Source organism: Psittacula echo, assembly GCF_963264785.1.
Source record: "Psittacula echo genome assembly, chromosome: 9".
In the NCBI taxonomy this organism is placed as follows: Eukaryota; Metazoa; Chordata; class Aves; order Psittaciformes; family Psittacidae; genus Psittacula; species Psittacula echo.
Genome location: NC_137745.1, coordinates 16785584 through 16811287, shown reverse-complemented (window position 1 = coordinate 16811287; position 25704 = coordinate 16785584). Strand labels below are relative to the sequence as shown.

Here is a 25704-nt window from a genome sequence, read left to right as displayed (position 1 = left end):
CTGTTGCCATATGGGACCAAGGAAGCATTTCCAGTACATTGAAGGCAAGAAAAAGGAATGCTTTGGCAGACTTAATCCTAACTGACAACATTTCTCCATGAAGATTTCTCTCATCTGGTCCCTGCACTATACAGTGGATCACTGGCGTCACTGTCAGTTTATATCAGAATTAAGAGGGCTATATCAAGCGTCAGAAAGAGGATCAGGAAATTACTGACACTGAGATTAGACTACATTCCATGCATTTCAGAGGCAAAGAAATCAAATAGAGACAAGCAGGTAGAATAAGGCTGCCTTCCCACTGGAGAAAGTAAAAACAAACCAGCTCTGGTTTCTGCCATTGTGGTGGCTGGAGACAGACTCAGAGATCACTGCAGTCTTGCTCGTTAGGGAATAGTTACAAAGCCTGTATAAAGGTTTTGGTGAATGCAGGAAGCACTTGCATGTCCACTGCAATTTACTTCCTCCTAAAACAATTTTGCTTATGTCTGTGGCACACAGCCCCACTTGGAGGCTTTTGAGTGCAAAGGATACAGTTACCACAGATGAAGAGGATAATGAAATATATACAGACTATCATGCCTGACGATGATGGGCCACCATAAGCCATTATGCCATCATACATAACAGCATTCCAGTCTTCACCTGTTAGAATCTAAGAAGCGGATATATTATTAGTAACTCAATATCAAAATGAGCAACAGAGAAATCTATTTTCTTTGACCACAGCACACAATAAGGCTAACCTTCTGTATACAGAAAGCAATACCATAACCTTTTCAAGCATTGTTTTAAAATTTCCGTTTAAATAAGCATATCATAGAACGGTTTGGATTGGAATGGGCCTTACAAATCATCTAGTTCCAGCTCTCCTACCATGGGAAGGGACACCTTCCAATAGATCAGGTTGCTCAAAGCCCCATCTAAGCATCTCCTGAAAGCTTTGATTTAACTCTACTAGCTTTTATTCTATGCTATGCATTTACATCACTTAACTTAAAAAGCAAAAATAATAAAATAGAAGCTTATAATTTTATTGATTTTAGCATGCAAAAGTGAGAGCCTTGATTTTTCAGTAATGCCACATATGTAGTAATGCCCACAAATGTTCATCACTCTTGAAAATCAAATTAATGTATGTTTTAAGGTTCTATTTTTTTGAAATAGTGGCCAAAGTGTGGGAGTTTTTTTAGTATATGCCATTTGTTAGTCCTGCAAATTGGTCTATCCAGTTTCAGTTTTAATGAGGACTGGCTGCCTTCCTATCATAAATTATTTAATATACGTACCTCACACACTACTAATATAGCTTTTGAAATGGAAGCAATTTTAAACTGAATGGAGCTCAATGCTGTAGAAGAATGACATGATTCTCTTATTAGCTATTGTTTTACACAATCTCACTGAACTCTAGAAGAATCTTACAGAAATCTGTTGATTAGTTAAACGGATAATTTACAATGAGGCAACTCCATTTTTTCTGTATGACAAAAATTCTGAGTATTACAAAGCAGTTTACAGGGCACTTCTAGGTAACTTCTTAAAATTACCAGGTCTATCCTGAGAAAATATGTAATACTGAGTCTCTTTCAAAGTAATTAAGTGGTTGTTTAAGAAAATAATATGCCTGCCAAATTCTTAAATCCATTTTTGAAGAGCTAAATTTATCAAGCTGATTTTCATAGCTGTTGAGCACCTAGCAGGTTGGTTGTTCCTGAGTTTATTCTGAAACTGAAGGAAGCCTCATGCTTTTGAAAATGGGGCAGCCTAAATTCTAAATAAAATCCAACTCAGTTGAGTTTGAAAGTACAGTCTTAATATTTAAAGGGGCAATGTCAGGTCAAATGTGAACACTTCCACTTAAGGGAGTTTCTCATTAAGATCTCCTTATTTTAAAATTATGTGGAAAGATTTTTTTTTTTTTTGCTTTCTCTGGGCAGCCAATAGATAAAACCTCTACCAAAGAGACAGGAACTTGACACTAAATTGAGTCTTGCAGGGTCAGCTTTAAACAGTCATCTACAATGTCTGAAAACGTTGTGGTAATGTGCAAAGCTGAATGGGGAAAATGGCTAGAAAGATGAAAACAATTAGCCTAATTCCAGTATCCAAATCGGGAAAAATTAAAAAAGCATCATAAAATAATGAAAAGTAAACTGTAAGAATGGCCCTTTTCCACAAGGAACAGACAAGTTATTTTAAATTTTAATAAACCTGACAGTGCCTCTTTAAAGAAATTAAGACTTGTTTTGATATTATAATAAGTGATATGGCTCGTATGCAAATATGAACTCTTACAGTGCTTCTCATTTTTTCCTGCTTGGGAATAGCTGAGCTTTCATATAGCTGATGAAGTTAAAGAAAACTATTTGATTAAAATAAAAATAATAATCCACCTCTTTTTCCAGTCTCATATTTGATGGACAAAGGAGATTTAATTTTGTGAAGTAATATGACAGCTATGTTGCATAGATAGGTCAAATAACACGTGAAACAAAAGTTACAAATGATGCAGAGCTACCAGAGTACTGAATTAAATGAGCAGAATGCTACTTAAAGTAAACGGGATAAACAGTATTTGTGATTTTATTTTCAGGTAACATGATCACTTAAACAGTTTTGCTGATCACCAAAGCTAAAATGTCTCATACGGGATGAAAGTTACCTGGAATACAGTTAAAAGAGCTTGTGGAAAATTATCGAAGGTGCTCCGTTTTGTTTGAGTTTCATCAAAATTAAATTTGCCTCCAAACAGCTGCATTCCAAGCAACGAGAAGATTATGATGAAGAGGAAAAGCAGAAGCAACAGTGAAGCAATGGACTTCATTGAGTTTAACAAGGATGCTACCAAGTTGCTCAGGGATGCCCAGTGCCTATAAATTAAAATGCGTGTGTTAACACACACCAAAAAACCCCAAACAAACCAGTAAAAGAGCAGAGCATGATGAAGTATTACAAAAGAATTGCTGACCACCCTTCAGCTATCCCTAAAGTTAGCAGTATAATCTTACCTTGTTACTTTAAAAATACGCAGGAGACGAACACAGCGAAACACTGAAATTCCAAGGGGTGACATAATTTCCAACTCCACCAAAATGGTTTCAACAATGCCACCACAAACAACGAAGCAATCAAAGCGGTTAAAAAGAGAAACAAAATAAGCCTGCAGGCCCAAGCTGTACATCTTTACTAACATTTCACAGGTGAATAAAGCCAGAAGAACTTTATTTGCGATATCTGAAACAAAATATTAAAAAAAGAAAAAAACAAAAAGACATTCCTGAATTGTTTCATAGATTCCATTTGTGTTTTCACTTGTACTATGCTTTCTATCCTAGTTCACAGCCTTTTGTTAAAGGAGGAAGTGCTGTTTTTTTAAGGTGGACTGTATTTGATGCCTAAATGGCAAAAGCTACACAGGGATGTGAAGCTTCCTGCCACTTATAAACTATTCATCTTTCCAATCCATTGTGCAATTCGTAGCTGCTCAACTCACACCTTGAGTCCACACTGTAACTTAAACAACAGAGCCCACAGCATATTCCGCTGTGCCAGTAACTATTTGCTTTCTCAACTTTCAAGCATGGTTTAACAATAAAAGTACAGGTATTTACAATTCAGTATTGTCAGGTTTTAGCTGGTAATGCCATTAAGCTGTGTTACAGTTGTGGAAATCAAATACATTCAGTCATTTTTTGTATCTCCCTTTGGCTGGGCTGAATATCTTTCAGGTCAGCAAATAACAACAAAATGGCAAAGTACAACAGTAGCCACTGATAGAATGCAAATACTCATAGTCAAGAACAGGACAAGTAATTTTTAAATGTACCTTGGATCTGGGTCAGCCAGTCAGGTTGATTATAATGCTCTGATGAGATAGTTAATGTGTTCAGAAAGACCAGAACAATAACAAGCCAATAAAATGTAACAGATTTTACTGCAGCTCTACATTTTCTTCGATTAAATCGATTCCAGCGACGCCAGCGCCGACTGAAAGTTCAAATAAAAACAAGTTTATTATTATACAGAAAAGATGAACTTAAGCAGGGTTTCTTCTGAGTAGAAAACAGTGCAAGTACATATGTGTGAGTAGTTGTATTTTACAGAGGTACGTGCAATACTTCAGATAGTTGCATAAATTACTACCAGTTGAAAATTAGAGAGTAATAATCTGCTATTCTTTTTTTAAATTTCCCTACAGATTTTCAAATGTAGACCTCCATTTGTAGAGACTCTAATCGCCTGTGACAACTAGACTAAGCTGCATTTAACATTTCACTAACAGGCCCCATACACTTAACAGCAGCATAGAAAAGCCAATGAAGCAACTTAGAATTCAAATTACATTTAGCCTGAAACATAGGCTTTGAGTTTAAATACAGGCACAATTCTCACAGGATTAAACAAGACAGGAATATTGAGGTCAACTTTAAGAAATCTACCCCATAATGTTAGTAATCTCAGTCAGTGACTCCTAGAGGTTTCTGCTGATGTGCCTTGAAATTGTGTCAGTGGGCAAATGTTTGTGGAATGACTAAGAGTGACAATCAAGGATAAGTAAACAAGCCCTATCTAGGTAGGAGCTGGATTCACAAGTGAGGGTATTAGCTTAGCTGAGGACTCATAAAACCAGATTTAATTTCTCTGCTTTGCTTCTGGGAACTTTAGCAAACCAATTAGACTCCCTGGGTTGTATTTCCATTTGTGAAACAGGAAGAAAATACATTGCTGGGTCATAAGAGGAGAAGGATTAGGAAGCAGCTGATATTGCCTAAAAGGGAGGCATATAAAATTCATACACCCACAACTACAGCTGTGGACTAAGATAATAAAATTTAAGTACTGACAAGTGCTTCATCCAACATTCAAGGGACAAAGCAAGCACAGACTCCAATGGAAGCTTGACCTAGCCTTAAAATAGCAAAGAACTGAGAAGAGTGTGCATATATAAATTTCTTCCTCTATTTTCACTATCAAGCCAGTCTAGCATAAATCTGTTGCGATAGAAAGCAATGGTCTGCTCTCCTTGCTCTGCCTCCTGCTTTCCCTTTTGCCAAAACTAGCCTGATGAAGTGATCCAGAACTGAGAACTGACTGGTGAAAAACAATTTCTTTTTTTCCAGGTTGCTTTTAGCTGGTCGATTGTGTGATACAATTCACTGCATTGCCATATCACAGAGAGAACATGAAGAATGAGTGGGTGAGACAGAGGAAGGGCAATGCAGCCCTTTTGGCAGTACCAAGACATTGAACTATGGCATTTGAAAATTGCTACAAATAATTACATTAATTTCTTAATACTTTAAGTGTCTGAATTAGCAGGTATTGTTTTTACTATTTTTGAAGTCAGAAATGTTTTACATCTGCCTCAGAAAATAGAATCAATATGCAATAATAACATCATAAATATAACTGAGCTTGACACTGCATTCAAGCTTTAGCTGAGTTTTCTTTATGCGCCTTAAATTTGTACTTGTAGTACTGGAAATTAACACTAGTTTCAGATATCACTACAAAGATGATTCAAGCCTTTGCAGTATTCTAACCATATAAAGGAAAAATATCCTGTCCTGACCTAAATCAACACAGTATTCAAGAACATTCTTATCTTGCGAGTACCCTGTGAACCATGGCCCTCATTAGGATGGCCCACTCCCTGGGTAGGTAAAACAGCCTTTTTATACAGCCTATCACTGAAGTCGATGAGACAAGAATATCCCTGTTTGGATCTCTCCATCAGAGGAGCCAAAAGCAGCCCCAAAGTATATTACTTAGAGCCCCCCGAAGTCAACAGGGCTTTTTTTTCTTTTTTTTCCAAAGGTCTGTAGAATCTGACAAAATAGTATAACTAAGTGATACATTTATGACAGCACTGTCAAAGGGTGTGCAATGGCTGCAATGGCACTCACATTTGGAAGTGTATGACTAATATAAGTAATGTGTAAAAATTAGTAATATGACTAATATGCAAAAAGACTACAGAAATAAAACAAAAATTCAAAAAGGAGAATAGGAGTAATTTTCTACCTTCATTAGATCGGTACAAGTAAAGAAATAAACAGTAAGCAGCAGAGTGAATTAGATGGCCTGTTGTGCCAGAAAACCTGTGGCTATAAAAGACAGGAAAACAAATTACACTATTTTCACTGGACACTGTTCTATTTTTTTGCAACCGCCCCTCCTAGCTATAACCAAATAGCATAATGTTTTTCTGGAAGAGCAAAATGTACCTTTTTATTTTTAAAAGAAATTCCATTTTGATAACTTTGCAATGATATAACATTGCTTTCAAGAAATTTAACAAAAACATAGAAGCTGAATAAACATTAAAATCACAAAGGACATTTATAGTTGACATAGTTTCATTACAACAAACCAAATTATGTACTGCTTTTGTTCTCATTAAATAATCATTTTTTGTTCGTAACTATTTATAAGAACATCATTTTTCTTACAAATGTGTTCCCAGTTTCACTTTCATTCACTCAGGTATTCATGTGTAGCTGGTCCCTTTAGGTACCAGGTCTTAAATTTGAATCCACATATGGGAAATCCAGTCTTCCACTGAGTCTAACTGAACTCAGTGTGAGTCAGTCATGCAGAATCTATAAAGTTTATTTTTTTACTTGCTATTTATGTGTGTTTGTGTATTGATACTAAGCCTATGAAAAGGGTAGGAACATTCATTTTCAGCTGATTTTGTATCAGCAACCTTTCATTATAACATAGTATTTTTCTAAACTGGACTCTCTGTTTAGAACCACGTGCAGAATCCCTGTATCTGTGAAACAGGCATGCCTCATATTTTCAACCGTAAGCTTAAAGAAAAGTAAATATTAATGCCTAAGATGAATTCTTCTGTAATTGTGGGTGCTAACATCTATGCAGAGACTCTAGATTTCACTATTCTTATTTATAAAATATGGGACAGAAGAATTGCACCAGAGCACTCATTCACTGTGAAAAAATAGAAGCATATGAGGTTATTTTTCTACTCCTCATTTTTGTAGTTACAGGATTCAGGGCATAGTACCAGATTTTTAGCATGACTTGAAGAGTAAAGTGTTCATTTAATCAAGTGGTTGCCCAGGGAGGTTGTGGAGTCTTCTTTTCTGGAAATATTCAAAAGCTACCTCACAATCCTGAGCAATGTGCTGTAGATGACCCTGCTTGAGCAGGGAAGTTGGACTAGATGACCACCGGCGGTCTCTTCCAGCCACAGACATTCTGTGATTCGGTGACCATACTGATAAATGAGGAAGTGAATTCTGAAAAGAGGGATCTTTACAGAGGAAAACATGCACAAAGCTCTTCAACTAGCAGATCCCCATCTTCCTCTAATCATAGCTCTGTTGCATCCATGTCAGGAGAAAAAGCAGTTGTTCTAGTATCAAAAGTTTCCAAATTCCACCTGGAAGATTACAAATATGCAACACAGATCATATTTATCCATACATATCCTAGCATAATGTGTGGTTAATATACACCTTCACTTAACAAACTGGCAGATAATTGCTGTATCTTGCCAGGATGCAATTCCTTTGATCAAGCACTCATCTGACTTTACAGAAACATACTTCTAAGGATTAACCTCTTTCTTCACTTCTGGTACAGCAGGTAGGCTAGCTTGAAATTAAAAGCATTTTCTAGTTTGATCCAAAGGCAAAGATGTTTACAGCCAAACCAATATCCCTTACAAGCCTGATTTATTTTACCCTGAAACACAGTGTACTGCCATTGCAGAATAACACTCCTGAGTCTAGAGCAAAGATCAGGATAGAAGAGTGAGAATTAGACCAAGATTTAGCATTTGGCTTAGAATGTGCAGTCACCCCTGACCACTGAACACAGCCCATTACCAAATTCAGTTTAAGTATGATTGAAAACTTCTAGCACCTCCAAATGAAAGACACCAACATCCCGTTGCTGACTGTAACAACTTCTGGAAACAGATGCAGCAGTGTTCCATTTTTTTCTACTATAATGGTAACTGGAAGCAATGGCAAGAGGAATTTCAGACCATTAGCACACTGAATTGCTTCTCTTTATCAAGCTAAAAGCAATCTCACCTAGTAATTCTTATGAAGGGTTAAGCTCAAAGGTCCACATGGACATAACTGCTTCATTCATTTGGTGTAGCTAAGGTCAGTTTCTGTAGCAGAGGGCATACAAGAAATTACACAGCTTTTATAACCAATGATAAAACTTCTAAAAAGTTAGTTGTGCATTCACCACAATCCTAAATAGCCAGATCTCCACTGGTTGCAGTGTTCAGCAGAGTGAGGAACATCTACATGCTGTCACCAGTTTGCTGGCTGAAAGGGATGACTAAATAAACCTTGATCGTAGCATCACATGAATAAACCTCTCAGTGTGGAAAAACATCAGTCAACTGTTCCCTGGGAGCTCTTCTCCAAAAAAGAAAGAAGGCTATTCAGAAGGAACACAAGTCCACTCCAACTGCTTGCAGCTGGTCAGCACTGGTAGGTCATTAGACCTAGTAAGGCTAGTAGAATAAACCTGGGTTTGCTATCCTCTTCATTGTTGCAAGGAGAATACACTGCTGTTGCAAATGAATTACTTGCTAAACATCCAACGCTGAAATCAGTTTTACTAAGGTTAAAAAATTGGAATAATTCCACATGTTGCCAAAACTGCTGATGCCAGATGTTGCCAGATCTTCTTGATTGTCCCTTTTTATCACTGAAAATTTTCTGTGCAAATTATTTATTCTGTGGGTTGCCTGCAGCTGTAGGAGTGGTTTTTTTGCCCTTCAGGATTCACTAGGTCTACCACTTGATTACTTACCTTAAATCACTTTTATTTTTTTCCTCCTTCCTGGAATAACCTAACCTTTTTAAACAGAGTGTATCTTCTGTGCTTGCCATTATCCTTTCTAGTTACTAAATATACATTCTATAAGACTGGAAAATAAAATAAGGAAACCTATTGGTTTTGTACTGGCACATCCAGTGTCAATATTATGAGGACTACTGATTCTTAGTTTTGCTGGTAACTCTTCCTTTCCGCAATCATATGTGAAAATAGAAGCTCATATTCCCAAGTGTTCCTAGTAAGTGAAAAGAGAGCCACAGATATCAGCAAAGTAAATCAGGGAGTTTGATTTTCAAAAGTGTTCATGGATACTTTACTCTCGTATTTACCAGTAACTGTTAGGAAGAATTTTCACAAGGTAAAATTTGCAGTAAATAAGGAATAATTATATGAGATCATCATGACATGTAAACATTCACAAAGAAGAAAAAAAGCAATGGAGAGGAAAATACTGACCTGAACTTGGATTTTGAGATGGTTTGACTAGAAGAAAGGGAAAAGACATTTTCAAGAATGTATAAAATATTATTAACACAAATTTGTTCTTTTTGGATTTCTGCAAATCAATACACTGGAATTATATTTACACAAAACCAAACTTTTAACAAAATGCATCATGAATGCTGAAATTCTGTTATTTATTTTCTGAAATACCATTCCTAAAGCTTTACTAATTTTCTAAGTGAAAGGAAGTCTCCTTTAAAGCTAAGTAAATAAATTGCTCGTGTAGAAGCTGCTTGGAAGCCATGAAAATCTGAGCAAATAAATACTGAACACCATGAGATACAGAAATACTCTCATATATTCAGTTATTGCCTAAAAAATACATATTCTCCAGGTCATGAACAATTTAACAGGAAATGCTTCATTTTAAATGCCATAGGGGACTTCTGTTATTTTCTTTTTATTATGGACATTGCATTTTATAAAAGGCTTCAGGAAACATGACCCACTAGAAGTTTAGTTGAATTGTTTTATAGCTTCTACATTGAGAATTTCAGCAGAAAGGCAAAATAAACCCAAGTGTCATACAAAGCTTGACTATTTGAAAGCAGTTTTGGCTAAATAAACAACAGGGGAAAACAATCCTTTTATATTTTGAGATGATGAGGCTAAGCACTTGAAAGCAGCCTGTGTACTCACCATAAGCTCCCACAGCATGCCGGGTTCTCTCCTTCTCCACTAACATTTTCCGTGTTCACTGATTCAGTTTCACTGGTGGGCATGCTTGCTGTGAGGAAACAGAAATTGCTTTAGATTGATAGCCAAGAAAGCTTTACACAGAATGTGATCTCCTGTTCTGTTGCAATAAAGCCTCTACTTTTTGCAGGTCTAATAAAAGATTTATCTTCAAGTCAACTGAAATATAGAGAGTGAAAAACGTATGTCAAAAGGTGCTTGGAAAAGATGAACAGCCAAAGTTCTCAGTACTTCCTAGGGAAGAACACTACTTCCATTTCTGCAAAGCAAGCATGAAAGAAAAATCTACTAACAAGAAAAGCATAAAATTAATGTTGATGGTTTATACAGTAGAAATATCACATAAAGTAAGAAAAAAATTAGAGGTGGAAGATGCACTGAAACTAGAACAGTTGGAACAAAAGATCTTACAGATATTCTGGGCTGAACCTTTTGCTGCTTTGATGGTTTTCTTGTTTGGGTTTTTTGTTCGTTTTGCTGGGGAGAGTTTAAGCCAATGTCTGTGGAATGAGAGCACTGAAGGCAGAAGGGCTACAATGCCTGTCTCTGTTAGGGATGCACAACTATCTTGGTAACCTAAATGAGGCTTGAAGCAGACTTAATTACATCCTAATAGAAGTGAGATTTGAGAATCAGGCCCTGAATTTTCTGATTTGTCTAAGGATCAAGTACAAAGTGGGAACTGTTAGTAACATTTTCTCATATATTGCCTCAACACTGACAGAGATACATGGAAGTGGTAGATGGTAGCTTGGTTTTCATCCCCATCAATTACATCCAAATAGAGAGACTGACAGGTCTATGTGGACTAAATGTTCAGCTGCTATTTGCAACTGCTGAGAATCTGTTCCATGACATGAAATGTTAAACACAGAATTGGCATAACAAAGAAAGATCAAAAAATGTTCATGCAGGTGCTTGAATAAACAAGGGACTTTAGGCAGTAAGCACAACAAAGCTTTCTTTCACAAGGTCCTTCTGTTTTGACGATTCATTCAGAATATTACTGAAATTTCATGCTTCTAATATCATGCTTCACTTTATAAATCAGTTTTATAAACTGAACATTGATAATCTTGTGTGCCTGTCACAGCTTACGAAGTTCAAAAGTAACTTCATTAAAAAGCAAACAATCTTTGATGACATCCAAATTCAAGTATTAAAATTAGAAAGGATTTAGGGAAAAAAAATTCTAAAACTATTTCAGACATAGTCTCACATCTTCAGAACTAATATTTTTTATTTAAAAATGCCAGGGTCTTTTGCAATAAATGCAGGGAGTTTCCCTGTCTGGTAAAGAACTGAAGCACTTGTCTTGTGCTGGGTGACTTAAACGCTATTAAGAAACACAACATTGCAGCCACCTAATGATGAACATTTTAGCACTTGTAATGGGCAACTGCAAAGTATGAATGCAGAAGTCTTGTTTCATACCCTGTTATTAAAAGCTGTCATGAAAACAGAGCTAGGTACACTTCTCAAGTACTACATATGTGCAATGTGTCTCATACTCGTGTTTCAAATTTATCAACCCTTTCCTCATCTAAAAGGAGTACCTAGAATCCAGTTTCTCATAAATCATCAGTGTCACACAAATGCTGTTTACTTTAACACGTGCCAAATAATTTTTAAAAGAGTAAGTGTAAAGTAATACAATCTTACTTCAAGACTTGATGCCTTAACCTCCACAAAGAAATGCTAGCCCTTTTTGAACATGACTGCATAAAGAAAAACAAAGTACCAAAGAAAAGAAAAGTCTTGGTCCGTACTGAAGCCAATGTCAGTTCTGCTGATTATCAAATACAGCCAGACTGTTGCTCTCTATTTCAGACGGTGCTCCTGCTCTAACTCTATTAGCGTCTTAAAGGTGCTGTGTTACAAAAATGAAAGAGGGAAAAAAAAAGAACCATAAACAGTTCCGTTCAGACATTAGAATTATCATTCAGCTATCACTATACTGTAATTCATATGCCAGAAGGAAAACTTGGCAGAAGAAAGGCCCCATGTGGAAGTCTAGCTCCAGAAATGCTAGCAAGTCATTTTATCTTTACCCAGAGAAAAGAGCAACAGCACTGCATGACCACATCCACTCTCACTAATGAAAGCAACCTGGCAAGGCTTGAAAAGACTCAGTTTCATGACCACAGCTTTTTAAGGGGGGTGTTCATTGGGCAAAGCACAGCACACAGGATAAACTTTTGAAAAAACATCTGATCTCAGTAAGGCCAGCTTTGAGATCTTGAAACTGGTATAAACACCAGTATTCAAAGATAGATACCAAATTGTCTCTATTCTTTGTTCATCTTTTGTCTTTATTTTATTGGCATTCTTCTGAATGATCTGAAAGATTATCAGCTCTCTGAAATTATGGTAACCGGTTTCAAATGAAAGAATGCTTGCATTAGGCAATATAAACAACCCATACAGCATGCAGCTTAAAACTTTCTTGAGTATACAGAAAGTAGGTCAAATACATCAACTACTACATTTTATTTCTGTGGATAAGAAAACAGATTGGTTTTCTCATGTTATAATGTTCACTATTTACTCTAAACAGTTTTCAGATTTTGCAGCAGGGATTTCAAACACCACTCCAGGACATAACTAACGTATAGCTAACAGCAAGTCAGTGTCCATCGGCATTGGTATGTTCTAGCCAGCTGGAGCTGGAAGAAATAAATTCCATAATCCTATGATATGACAATTTAGTGTCACTGTAGAATTCAGAAGTGGGCTAAATTCCACCCTGAATTACTGAATTGTGGTGGCAAGTATTACTGTTGGAAATGTTCTCGCTAGAAAGTATATAATTAATAATTTTAATCTGGTTCAAGTTCCACTGTGCTTTTTTGATTCGCAGGTTGATCTCATTTCCATGCTGATGTACCTTGAGTGGCCTTCTGGTTACACATGCTGAAGGAAAAGAGGTTCACAAGTGAGTGATCTGCACAGCTAGTCAAACATTCAGTAACAGCTTCTGGACAGAATCTCACAATTATTTAAAAAATCTCACAATTATTTAAAAAGGCACTATACTGGTAAAATTTTAGATCTCGCAAAAGAGTGTCCTGGTTTTGGCTGGGATAGAGTTAATTTTCTTACTAGTAGTTCATACAGTGTTGTGTTCTGAATTTAGTTCAAGAATAATGTTGGTAACACACTGATACCTCAGTTGCTGGTACATAGTACTTATTTAAGTCAAGGACTTTTCAGTTTCTCATGCTCTGTCAGTGAGAAGGGGCACGAGAAGCTGGGAGGAAGCAAAGACAGGACACTTGACCCAAACTAGCCAAAGGGGTACTCCATACTGCAGCATGTCATGCTCAGTGTAGAAACTGTGGAGAGCTGGCCAGGAGGCACTGGTTGCTGCTCAGGTCAGGCTTGGCATTGGTCAGCAGGTGGTGAGCAACTGTACTGTGCATCACTTGCAGAATTCTTTTCTTGGGGGGGGGGGGGTTTATTCCTCTCTCTATTTCCTATTACTATTATTGTATTATTATTATATTTTACTTTAATTTCAATTATTAAATTGTTCATATCTCAATCGATGGGGTTTTACCTTTTTTTTTTTTTCAGTTCTTCTCCCCATCCCACTGGGGAGTGGTGGGGGGCACAGAGCAAGCAGCTGCATGGTACTTAGTTGCCAGCTGGGCTTCTGTCTGCTAGTAACATCAAACCAATTCCATAAGCTCCAAAAAACTCCTAATTCTTTTTTAAATCAGTATATGGATTTTCTCAATCCTTTACACGAAGTCCTTGAGGTAGTCAAACAGGAAAACAGAACAACAACAAAATCCCCAAAGAGACAACATTATCATTGCAAATTCATCTCAAATTTTCCTAAGTCTGTTGTATGCCCAGAAAACACATCAGAAGGAAATGGTACTATCGCTTCTGACTGTGAAGCTCCTTGGGGTAAATCCACTTTAAGGAGGGGCTGCCTGGAAGATGTTCTACTTGATACTGTAGTGAGGTATCTATTTTCTTAGTGCAGATTTAACGTTGATACTATCAACAATCATTCCCTTTTTATAGACAGCCCAATGAAGCTCAATATAAGGTTGAATGGTTGCACAGCAGTGGAAGGGGAGCAAAATAATCAGTCTTCATAACAGAAGCATCACTGAATGAACCACGTCTAGCCTGAAGGATGACACTGTGAATCTTGGGAGTGGTGTAAAATCTACAGATGTGGTGCTTTTAAAAGAAATAGAAGTAGAGATAACAAAAACCCCCAAAACATTTAGGGTGGGATTTCCATAATCCAGTGGTAGCCTAAATCTGAGCCACTCAGATCAGTTTAGTACTCTCACAGAGAAAGAAATGGGCCACCCATTTGTATTTTGGAAAAACCCTACTCATAAACACATACCTGCCCTGCAAGACAGAGATGAAACTAAGTCAGTACACACATGCTTGAGAATGCTTTCGATGGGTAAGGTCAGGTACTAGCAGCAAGACATCATTTGCAGCAGACCATAGCAAATTTTCAGCCACTTCCATGCTGCTTCACAACTGACATCAGAATTTGAACCTGTTCATTTAAAGGATGTGTTGAAACACATATCCAAAGTAAAACTGTAACCACTTTCAGCCATTTTTATGGAAAAATGATTGCAGCCTATAAAGCTGTGTGAGCTATTAAACAATATATGTAACAGTTACATGAACAGTTTCAAGCACACTCAGTATTTGTAAGAAATGAGTCCATCGGGTCCTAGCAATTTCTAAGTTAACATTCTGCATTCCCTAAAGTAACTGGATCAGATTTGTCAGCCTCAACCTGAGCCACAATACTGACTCTTAGGACAGCAAGAAATTCAGGTGCTGCAATAACTTTGTTGTAGGTAGGATTAAAACTGGACCTCCTACTTGTCAAAGCAATATGTTTACCAGTATTAAAAGACTGCAAGATTTGAAAATAACTATTGTACTCTAAAACCCCTATCCATCTCCATTGTGGGTGGGAAAGAATTACAGAAACAAAACCATCAACAACAAGAAGAGACATACTAAAAGTCTGTTATGTTTTCTTAGATTCTACATTAGAAGTATTATAAATAAATAATATTATAATCACACTGTTCTAAGCTTATAAAGTATGTAAAATACTTTCATTACTTAACATGTGAATTTAAAATAGATTTTTGAAAAAAGAAAACCTATGCTTCAGTAAGAACAGTCAGACAAAAACACATCAGTGGAAACTGGAACAGATTAAAGCCTATGCTTTAGGAAGGTAGAGCACTGCAGCAGCACCAGTGTATTTCAAACATGCATTTAAACCAGCAGGACTGCATGCACCAGAATCTACATGCCAAAGATGTATATGCCTTTGTGGTAGAAAACACATATGATGTGTGCTTTCAAAACCTCACACATCAAATGCAGTATTAGCACAAAAGAAAGTTCAACTGCAAATCCGACCATTTTTTACCATGTTTATTGGAAGAACGGCCAAACCATCTAAGCCTGCTTTTCTTCTTTTCTTCCATTAAGTCAGCCAGTGTAACCCCTTCGTGTTAAACACATGTAATCCCAGCAGGGACACAGTAGATGGCAGCAGTGGCAACGCAAAAAAAATAAAAAAGTGGCCATACATACAGGCAAGGTTAGGCAAAACCAATCGAAATTACCGGCAGCACAACTGCTCAGAGTTCAGCCCCTCACCTCTCGCTGATTTTTGCATTTTGAGCTAAATTCACAATGCTTTGAAGTCACTGGAAGTTTTTTCATTGACCTGCGGGTAACTAGTTATTGCTTCATTATAAAAACTTACCACTTTTACTAAAGGCATATTTACAATTCTAGTAGTTAAAAGGTATTCCATTATTCAACAGCACTGAATTCCTGCCCACTATCAGCAACAGAGATTTATGAATACAGAGGGTTCATATGCAAATCATTTGACTTAATGGCTTCTCTGGTTAGAAATTTTAAAATGCTTGGGTTGCAGAAACCTAAATTACACTTTTAAAGTATTACGTAAGAACCTATTAATCACTGATTTAACAGCCTTTGAAATATGTACCTTTTCCTGCCATAGAGAGATCTTCTGTATCCTAAACCCAGAGCTCTTCCACATCGTTGAAGAGCATTATGGTGATCTTCCATCACAATAAATCAGCAATCTTCATTATCTAGAGGTCTAGGTACTCAAAGTAGGGACACAGCTGCCCAGAAGCCTGCAAATTGTTATTCTGCCTGTCTTAGGACCCAGCCCTGCATTGTGCTTCAAATACGCTTCTAGAAACACATCACCACTGTATTTCGAATATTTTCCAGGCTTACTACTCAAGATCATTAACCTGGTGATAACTTGCTAAATTTCACCTCATTCTAAAACAGGTAGCACATTATTACAACTATGTTCCTAACCCAAAAGCTTTTCATGGAATAAATGGATGGACACCTTGTAATGCGTCTCATCCTACCTCCCCATGCCATGTGATATGCAGCAGAGCATGTCTGGAATGCAAAGAAGTGGAGTAATTCAGCAACTCTTCCTTTACACCCTGTTGCAGCTGATAATAAAAATGAAATTCCAAGCCACATATTTAAGCACATGTGCACAAACCCAGAAGAGTGCTAGGAGATTGCCTCTTTGCTGGAAATTCCCACTCTAAATACATATGCATACCTGAAAATAAATTCTTGGGATTGTTCTAAAGCTCTTGTAATTACATTCCTTCTCCTAGTTTTACTCTGTAAGTCTCCTCCAACTCTCACCCTAAAATTATGTCTAAGTTAACATTTTAGAGCCCAAAGCTCTCTCAAACATGACATTAGAAACATGCATTTTTTAATTTATGAAAGACCTGTATAACCTAGAAGCTCTTTCAGGAATGCTGGAGCAAATGGTTCTTTTGCAGCATGTTAACACACATCCAGTTTGAACAGGATGCAATAAATTCCTGGGATTTGACCTGCAGTCTTACAAACCAAGTCCATCAGCACCAGAGCTGACGGGATGGCTGCCCAATGCTCTGTACAAATTCAGCATCAGCTACAATCCTTCATGGCAGTCTTGTACAAAGGGTATTTACTCAATAAAATGTGCAACCTTTTTTTTCTCAGTCTTAGGATTTTATACTGATACGCAAACCCTCCCATACAATATCAGTAGCAACAACAACGCGTAGTAAATTCTTTGGCTTTTTTTGCTCCGCTCTAGATAAAAACTCTGTGTTACAGTTTTCACATAGACATAAATTATTCCTTTTTGGGTGATGCTGGCATCAACATCAACCCACAAGTTGCCTTCCAGCCTCTCATAAAATCTTTGTTTCCTTCCAGTCAGCAACAAAAATTCATACCCTGCTTTTATCATGAACTAAAGGTCTAATAAAATTCTGAAACTCAAAACCATAGAATTTTTAAAAGTAACTTAACTACATGCAAGACAGAGATAAGTTTTTAAACAGATACCTCAGCATCAAACTGCATAATTTTCACTTTTTACTACTTCTGAAAAGCACTGTGGTTTGAAAGAACAGTTAATGATAAATTAACAGCATTATAAGAACAGTATTAATGTATTCAACACAGAAAATTATATTCTGAGTTGCCTTTGACCAACCACTTATAGATGCTTTGTCTTACATATACTTATGGTATCTAAATGAAAAAATACTATGACTTTCTAGAGTGTCATATAAGATGAATAATAAGATGAATGTCATATCATAATGCTGTATAGCATTAGTACATAAAGTGAAATTTGGACTTTAATCTTACATTTAGTATTAAATCATAAACCACAAACAACATTCTCAATCCATATTCTCATTTATATACATCACTAAAATTTCTCATGCAAATTGTAACTACTACTATGTACACTTGGTGAAGAGGCTAAAATAGCCTCCTAAATTCTATCATTAAAACACTGCTTTTACTCAAAATTTCTGTAATAGAGAAATCAATTATAATTTTTACAGTTGTCGCAGTTATCATGAAACTAGCTTGTTCCTTTATGTTACGACTCAGGTCAAAAGCACTAGAAGGCCACTACAGCACAAATTACTTTTCCCATAATACATTATACACTACTGTCAAATAAATACATTGTAAGTAAGCAGTAATTATACTTCTTAGTGTCAGACCAAAATCCCACAGGATCTCATTCATTTCACACTCTTTTAATACATCTAGTAAAAGAGATTTTAAATAGTCCTCTTGAAAATCAGAAAGATTGAGAATGTAATTTCTCTACTTCAAAGCTCAAAACAAAACAAAAAAACAACCAAAAAACCCCAAAACTCCCCAAAAATCTCCTTCACTATTAGCAATAGGTTATGTCTTGACCATATTTTTTAAGCTTTTTATATAATTATTATTATTCCTATTGCATGCACCTACAGGTAAACACATTCTTCTTCACTAAGAATTGACAATTATACTTAGTGGCATGTAGCTTGTATGCACTAACTTTTTACGTAACACAAGTAAAGCAAAGGTTTTAAGTCTCAGTAGTGACTGGGTGCAGACAATGATTTGCACATTAACAGCACAGAGCAGAGTTTTGTTGGCAGATTCTGGATTATCTTCTATGACTAAGTTTCAACATATTAACAGACAATGATTGTTCTGCTAACAAATGCTTTTGCAAACTGACAATCAGAAAGTGACATTAGCCAGGCTGCGTTCACCCCAGTGTAACACCCTTAAAAGCAGTCACACTGTCCCACACGGAAGTAGTAGAGAGTAATGAACACGTACTGTTCCGCTTGCCTTCTTCATCAACCTCTTCATCATTCTCAGGGTCAATGTCTTCTGCCTGTGTAATCCAGTCTAAATATCCCTTCAGATCTTCTTCAAGCTGCTGTTTTTCACGTAGCTTCTGAAAGTCTCCTCGGGCCTTGGCTTTTTCTCTTTCCTTGGAAAATTCTCTATCAAATTCAGATAAAGCAGAAAAAATACTGATTGTCAAACTCCTGGGCATTTTGATCTAGGTCTTGACAATGCAGAAGAACAGACAGACACAGACAATAAACTGAGTAAGTTACACTGAAGATTTGAGAGCTTCTTTGAAAACAAGACAGTGGTGCAAAGAAGTCATGGGAAATCCCTATCACATCCCATCAAAACTTTCAGAGATTTTATGACTTAACTGAGAATAAGTGAGTGTGTGCCCCCTGTTCTCATTTAGTTATCTGTGCATCTATACAGATTTTAAACCCAGTTTTACCCAATAGCTACAAAGAGAAATTAACTTGCAATAATGAAGTCATTTCCGAGAACTGAGTATTATATTCAGTGAAAAGGAAATTCCAGCATCTACTCCTACAATACTTCCTTTTCCAGCCACAGTTTATTTACCATGTCAGCACATACTTATTTCAGTGCATGGTTCACAGAATTCTACTAATAAGCTCTCTCTTAATTATCTCATGCATAGACACACCTGTGATGCTTGATATCTGGATGTTTCACCCTTATGCTTTCTGTAACAGAACCTAGAAACCCTGTTCTTGCAGATCAGAAACACATCTTTTTATGTAAATTGAACTCTGTCCTGAGACTCGGGCAGTGAGACAATGTATTTTACTGTCTGTCCAGTTCATTATTTGGGACAACGCTTAAATTATCATGGAATGATAATTAAAATAATTAAGTCATGCTCTTGGAGAAAGAGGTTGACTAAAATGGCCTACTGAGGTCTCTTCCAAACTGAATTACCCCATGAATCTATGATTCCCTTAATGATAATGATAATTGAAACACAATTATCAAGTAAATTCTTGCACCAGCTTATTTCACATGGTGACCAACATTGGTACAGATATGATGTGATACATAGCTCCAAATGTGTAACTCCACTAGAAGGATCAAACATTGTCCAATTTATCCAAGTATCAATACATATGATTAGGGGTAGGGAAGCACCTTTTGGAACTGTGTCGTAACTGTGCACCAATTCAGTATTCAGATTGAAGCTTGTGATTAACCTGTTAATCTTGCAGTAGGGCTGAAATTAACCTAAAGAATGGCTATCATAATTTCATTTACTAAGAATTTGCAACCCTTTATTTTTCGTGAACTTTCACCTGAAAACTATTCCCTCTGAAGGGGAAATTTATTAAAGAGCTCAATGTATCCTTTTTCAAGAGGAAAAATATTAGCAAATTAGCGTAAGATGTGCAAAATGCTTTAACAACTTGAACAGAGCTATCAACATGATGTTGCCCTGCTAACAAAATACAGAGTGGAGTCTCAATTTTTCAACATAGTGTTTCAGTTTAGTGGCAGACATTACTTATTTGGAATTGCAAAGATATAATCTCTCCAAGCTTTTTTATTTCTATTATATTATTTGTAGTCTTCAAACATCTTCTAATAAATAAATTTCTGCTTTGACATTAGTAAATCTAAAAGTTAAGCTCTTTACATGTAATCATACAGATTTTGGGTTGTTTGTTGGTTTATTTTGAATGTTATGTTGCAGAAGCTAAAAAGCTTTCTGTTGCAAAAGCTAAGAGGCAGGCACTACACCTTTTACAGCAAAGGACTTCATTCAACAAAAATTCAGTTTGACACGTGGAGATAACCCTGTTTCATCTGATGGCACTGCAACGATCTGAAGAATGCCAGTGCTTGTTTTGCATTTGCTACCCTTCACCTAGCATTCAAGGACGAGGTCCTCCAAAAGCCATATTATCACAAAAATGCTCATGATGTTACAATACTCAATGTTACAAGCCTGAAAAATTTGTTTGGTTTATGGAATACTGGGTTTAAGCTCCCCATGGAGAGAACAGACTGTCCTTCACATATGACTGAGGCAACATACTTGTGACTCTTATTCCATAGGCAGCATTCTCTGAAAAGAGAGCTATCCTGGCATAGTGGGAAATCAGACGTAACAAGCTTTGCTGGCTTGTTCGTGGTTTGTTCAGTTAAGTCCTTTGGGTGTTTTTCATTAGGGTGAAGGATAAGTGATGTGTGGGGCTAAAGTAAAATGAAAGCTGCTGTTATATGGAGTGAAGTGAAAGGTTATTTCAAAATGCAACAGCTGGCAAGGCTGATACTTTCCACAGCACTTCACCCATGACAGAACCACCTTTTAACTTCAACCACATTAAAATGGCTGCACACAATGAACTAAACACAGATTTTTATATACACAGATAACTATGACCTTCAATCCAGCATGCAAGCCAGACATTGTTTTGTTAAATGCTGCTGCAATTTATCTGTAGGGGAAGATCCATGATATTTAAAATCTTTACTTTTCTCTGTAAAACCTGACTGTAAGAACCTGAGAAGGCTGCATTTTCTTTAGGTGGAAAAGGAATCTGACTCTATAGTATTTTTTTCTATCACAGTCACAATAAAGTGACAGTCCTCAGACATACATGGGTACCTGTTCCTTTTGCTGAAATACCATGACTAAGAAAGTGGAATTAAGTGGAACTGGAATGTAACAAGTTTCTTGCTAGCAGAACAAAAGCTTTTTTTAATTATTTTTCCCACAAGAAACACGAAGTTATTTTTAAAAGGTGATGGGGGTGAGCTGAGGGAGAGACATTGCTTCTTTAAAGCTTCTGACAAAGACATTTAGACAACAAGATATTTGAATATGTAGACAAAAGATATGTAGACACGTGCTCATCACCTGGAAGGAGGAACGAGACAGCTGCTTGTGCAGCATTTCATGGCCATGGCTTGGTGCAGGGCAGAAAGAAAAAGCTGTTGGCTATGTAAGCAGCACAGGTATGACATGGTTAGACTAATGGCCTGAACTGGCCTCCCTAACTGTCATCAACCCAAAACTCAGCCCAGGAGCCTATGAAGTTGATAGGCTTCGGAAGTGGCACACTAATTGTGGTAAGAGGACGTAAAGCTCTGCAAATGTTTGATCACACAAATATCTGTGCTAAGAGCAAACTTCAAAATATGTATTTCTTTCTGGCTTGATAAAATGACCTGGATCTGGCATTTGAAAGCCCGCATTGGGGAAGGGGGGACTAGTTCATTAACTAAAATGACAAAAATTGTATTCAAAGGGCTGTTGTGACTGTGCTAGCATTTGTAAGGGTCTCTCCCCTAAATGTGATTTAAGCCAGTCTCCACCCAAGCTGCAAACTGACAAATCCTGAGGAGCTACTCTGATTTGACACCAGCATTTGTGAAACGAATATCAGGCATATTCCCTTAAAATGTCAGTTTGAAAATAACAATGATTTAAGTTGTTTTCATAAAGCATAGGACTCTGTGAATATATTTTGTCCTTATTTCAATAACTAGAAAAAGCAAGCTTACTACTGTCTCATATTTTAAAGAATAATATGCTTCAAAATCGAGACTTCAGGCTAGCAGGGCTACAAAAGAGCTTTTTGCAAATCTCTGCTTCTGAGGAATATTATAAAGGAGACCTGCACAACTTGTATAACAACACCTTGTATAATTACCTGTTTGCATTCAAAAGTATCTTTTCTTCAAAACAGTCTATTGCTACTTAGATGGAGACAATTCAGGCTTTTATTTCACTGCAAATGCAAAAAAAATCAGATGACCCAGCCCTAGCCAGACTAATTTGGATCTAGTTAAGTATGAATAAAAATCACAGTATATGACAATATCCTGTAAACTAAGTAAAGCTTCAAATTGCAGCCACAGTGTAAATAACTCAGTCAATTGCACCTGCAGCAGAAAGGAGACATCACTTGCAAAATAAAGCATTATATGGAGACTTACCTACATAATCTTATGTTTAGTGATAACTAAGCTACTATATAATATGCAAGTTTTAGGTCTATTGCCAAAAAATTCCTTGTCTCCTTGAAGAAAGATGATCTCAGTTTCCTGTTTAAGCACAAGACCATCATCATCAATGGTCGTTGAGGAAGAAGCATATAAAATGCAGGTTTTGAGTTCTTGCTTCAATAGACTGAGGCTATTGTTTTCATGCCAGGCCTTTTTTCTCCAAGAGAGTGAAATAACTCCTGCTGGCATGCATCAGCTGGGAATGGCTCGATGCAACAGGACAGAGCTGGCAGCAGAGAGTGCTACTGGGACTCAGTTACAGCTCTCCAGTTCTCACACCTTAACTTGAGGAAGAGTAATATTAACCAAAAATCCAAGTTTTCTTAAATTTATCTGGTATACTCTCTCTTCTCTCTGTAATTCATGGACATAATAACTATGTAGACACCTATACTGGCCTTCCATCAGCTCAAAGTTCTTCCATGCCAAAAGCTGGACACTTCATAAGGGGGCAGCAACATGACTTCCTGTATCTTCCGTGCATCATTAGGCATTGATGATAGGAAATTAACAGTTGCCTTAGACATCTAAATACAAAACCAGGACACTAATTCTTCATTGGCCATATTACCACCTTTTTGTGTCACTGCAAAAACAGTGAGAGAGAATTCATCTACTGCAGTGTGCAACTTACTGCGCACAGGGTCTGGTACGTGGAAAGTGTTATGCTAGTGCTATATGTAGAACTGTCATCCAGACATCCTAGACTCACATTTATTCACAGAGAACAATCACATAATAACAAAAATGTACTCACAGAAGTACAGTGTTGGCCACCAGACTCACAGAAGAGGTTTCGCACTCCAGTAACCATACCAACCAATAAATTAGCAGAAGCAGAGAACTCAAACTGATTAAACCATACAGATAAGCATGGACAACGGCTCACAGCTGGGTGTAATGTGTAACAGATGTAGAGAGACATAAAAAAGATTAAGTAACATCATATCTTTTAATTACTGGAGATTTGTGTACCTCGGTGTTACCCCTTCTTTTAGAAATAATAAAAACTCATAGGCTGGACACTGTAGAATTATTTTTGCAGCACAAAAAAGTCCTAGCAGGAATTTTCCTTAAGCAAGAATCATGGGGTTCTTGATGAGGGAATGCAAAATGATATTACCTACACAGTTATTTCCGTATAGTTCACTAGCAACTGACAAAATGTATATTGAAAGGCTCCAGCACAACCTCTGTGTAGCAGAGGGACTGTACAGCATTATTGTGCCAGGGTGCACATGAATGCAACAAGATCATCTGTGGGAACAGCAAGATAAGGATCAATCCGATAGAGCAACAAAGCTGAGATCTGATATTTCAGTCTGTTATTATATCTGCATATTAACATGTGCTTCTGTCCTGAGCAGAGATCTGTTTGGTGCAGGACACACTAGATTTTTTTAGAGGAAGAACTGGCAGTATTGAGCATAGGACCATACCCCAGAGTGTGTTCACCCCACCATCATGGTGTGCACCCTACCAGTGTGACATGTGATCAACACATTTTTGTCTTTTTTGGAACTGATGTGATTTGTTACCTGACAGGAGCTCATATCTCACAAGACTAATCCCTAAGAAGCCTTTGTGTGATAAGTTCAAATGACTGAAATAAAATCAGTTCCTTTCAAGCTCTTATTCAAGTGTACCGTACTACTCCCATTGACTTTAGTGGTCTCTGTCTAAAGCAGTTGATAAGAGTTACTGCTGTAGACAGCAGTATCTGCTGATTATTCACTATTAGTGTATGTGATTGATCAATCAAAGATAGTATTTCCTTGGTTTGTATCTATTTATGTTTGAGTTCTGTTTTTACCAGCCATGCAGCAATCAAAAGTACCTCCTTTAGCTCATAACCTGCTGAGACCTAGAGCTCAAGTCTTTCTCTTAATTTTAAACATATATTCTGTTTATAGGGAGGGAGTTACACTTTTATCCATAACTTTTTTTTTTTTGACTAAGCCTTCCCTCAGCTGTGAAAAGGAACACTGTCAAAACCAGTTCATTTCCCTTTTGCTGAAAGACTACGGATGACAGTTCACTGCTGGTTTCTATTTGGTGTCTCATTATTCAAAAGTCTTTTTTGATGTTTTTTTTTCCATATATACTGTAGAAAACAGTTCTTAGGTGTACAGCTTATCCATGCCAACATATTTTATATGACATTAACTGACAGATACTGCCATGAGACTAGCATGGATAACTACATATACCCTTAGCTTTTAGAATTATGTACATATATTGCCAATAATACTGTGGGGAAAAAGGAAATGAAAAAAAATACATTCTCTTAGTAACCTGCAAGACTTCCATGTAGGAGGATGCATATAAGAACATGTCAAAGCTTATGCTTTGGTGTCCTTTAGCAGGGCAATAATTCAACTTACAGAGATTTATTAAAGTGTGTTTGAAAGGTCTTATTTGTTCCCAAGACTACCCAAAGAAATACTAATGCCTTGAGCAGAAAATGCCATCAGAAACCATCCATTCAGCAGAAACCATCCTCTAATGATAAGGAATAGAAACTTCAGGAATAGATCATCATACATCATTAAAAGCCATGCCTCTTGATAAGTAAGTTATGAAGTTTTGTAATTTATTATTTTCTCTGTTTGTAGGAAAACAGTTTAACGCATGCTGAATTACTGGCATATTTATTTCAATTTTCAATGCACTTTTAAAGATTCTTCATATGGATTACTATCTCTCAATTCCCTTTCCTAAGGTTTAGTTTTATTTGTTAACTTTCTAATAAACTTAACTTTACAATTTCTAACTTAAATTTCTGGTTTCAGCTCACTGTTCCTTGCACCAGTAGTCATGATACGCTCCGGTCTTTTAGTCTGGAATATTTGGAGGAGGCCTGTCCCCAGGTCCCAATTTCCATGCCTAGTATTTCATGAC

At 36.8% G+C, this 25704-nt stretch overlaps 1 protein-coding gene across 1 annotated transcript in view; it reads right to left on the bottom strand.

The window, feature by feature from the left end:
• Positions 1-25704, bottom strand: part of CACNA1D (calcium voltage-gated channel subunit alpha1 D) — a gene marked incomplete at both ends in the record, with an annotated part of 193841 nt that overhangs the window by 77615 nt on the left and 90522 nt on the right. Inside the window, 7 exons of the mRNA XM_080625329.1 lie at positions 535-655; positions 2666-2873; positions 3012-3237; positions 3830-3990; positions 9292-9318; positions 9979-10066; positions 18757-18926. Of these exons, the coding sequence (XP_080481455.1) occupies positions 535-655; positions 2666-2873; positions 3012-3237; positions 3830-3990; positions 9292-9318; positions 9979-10066; positions 18757-18926 (1001 nt within the window). The remainder of the gene's footprint in view (positions 1-534; positions 656-2665; positions 2874-3011; positions 3238-3829; positions 3991-9291; positions 9319-9978; positions 10067-18756; positions 18927-25704) is intronic.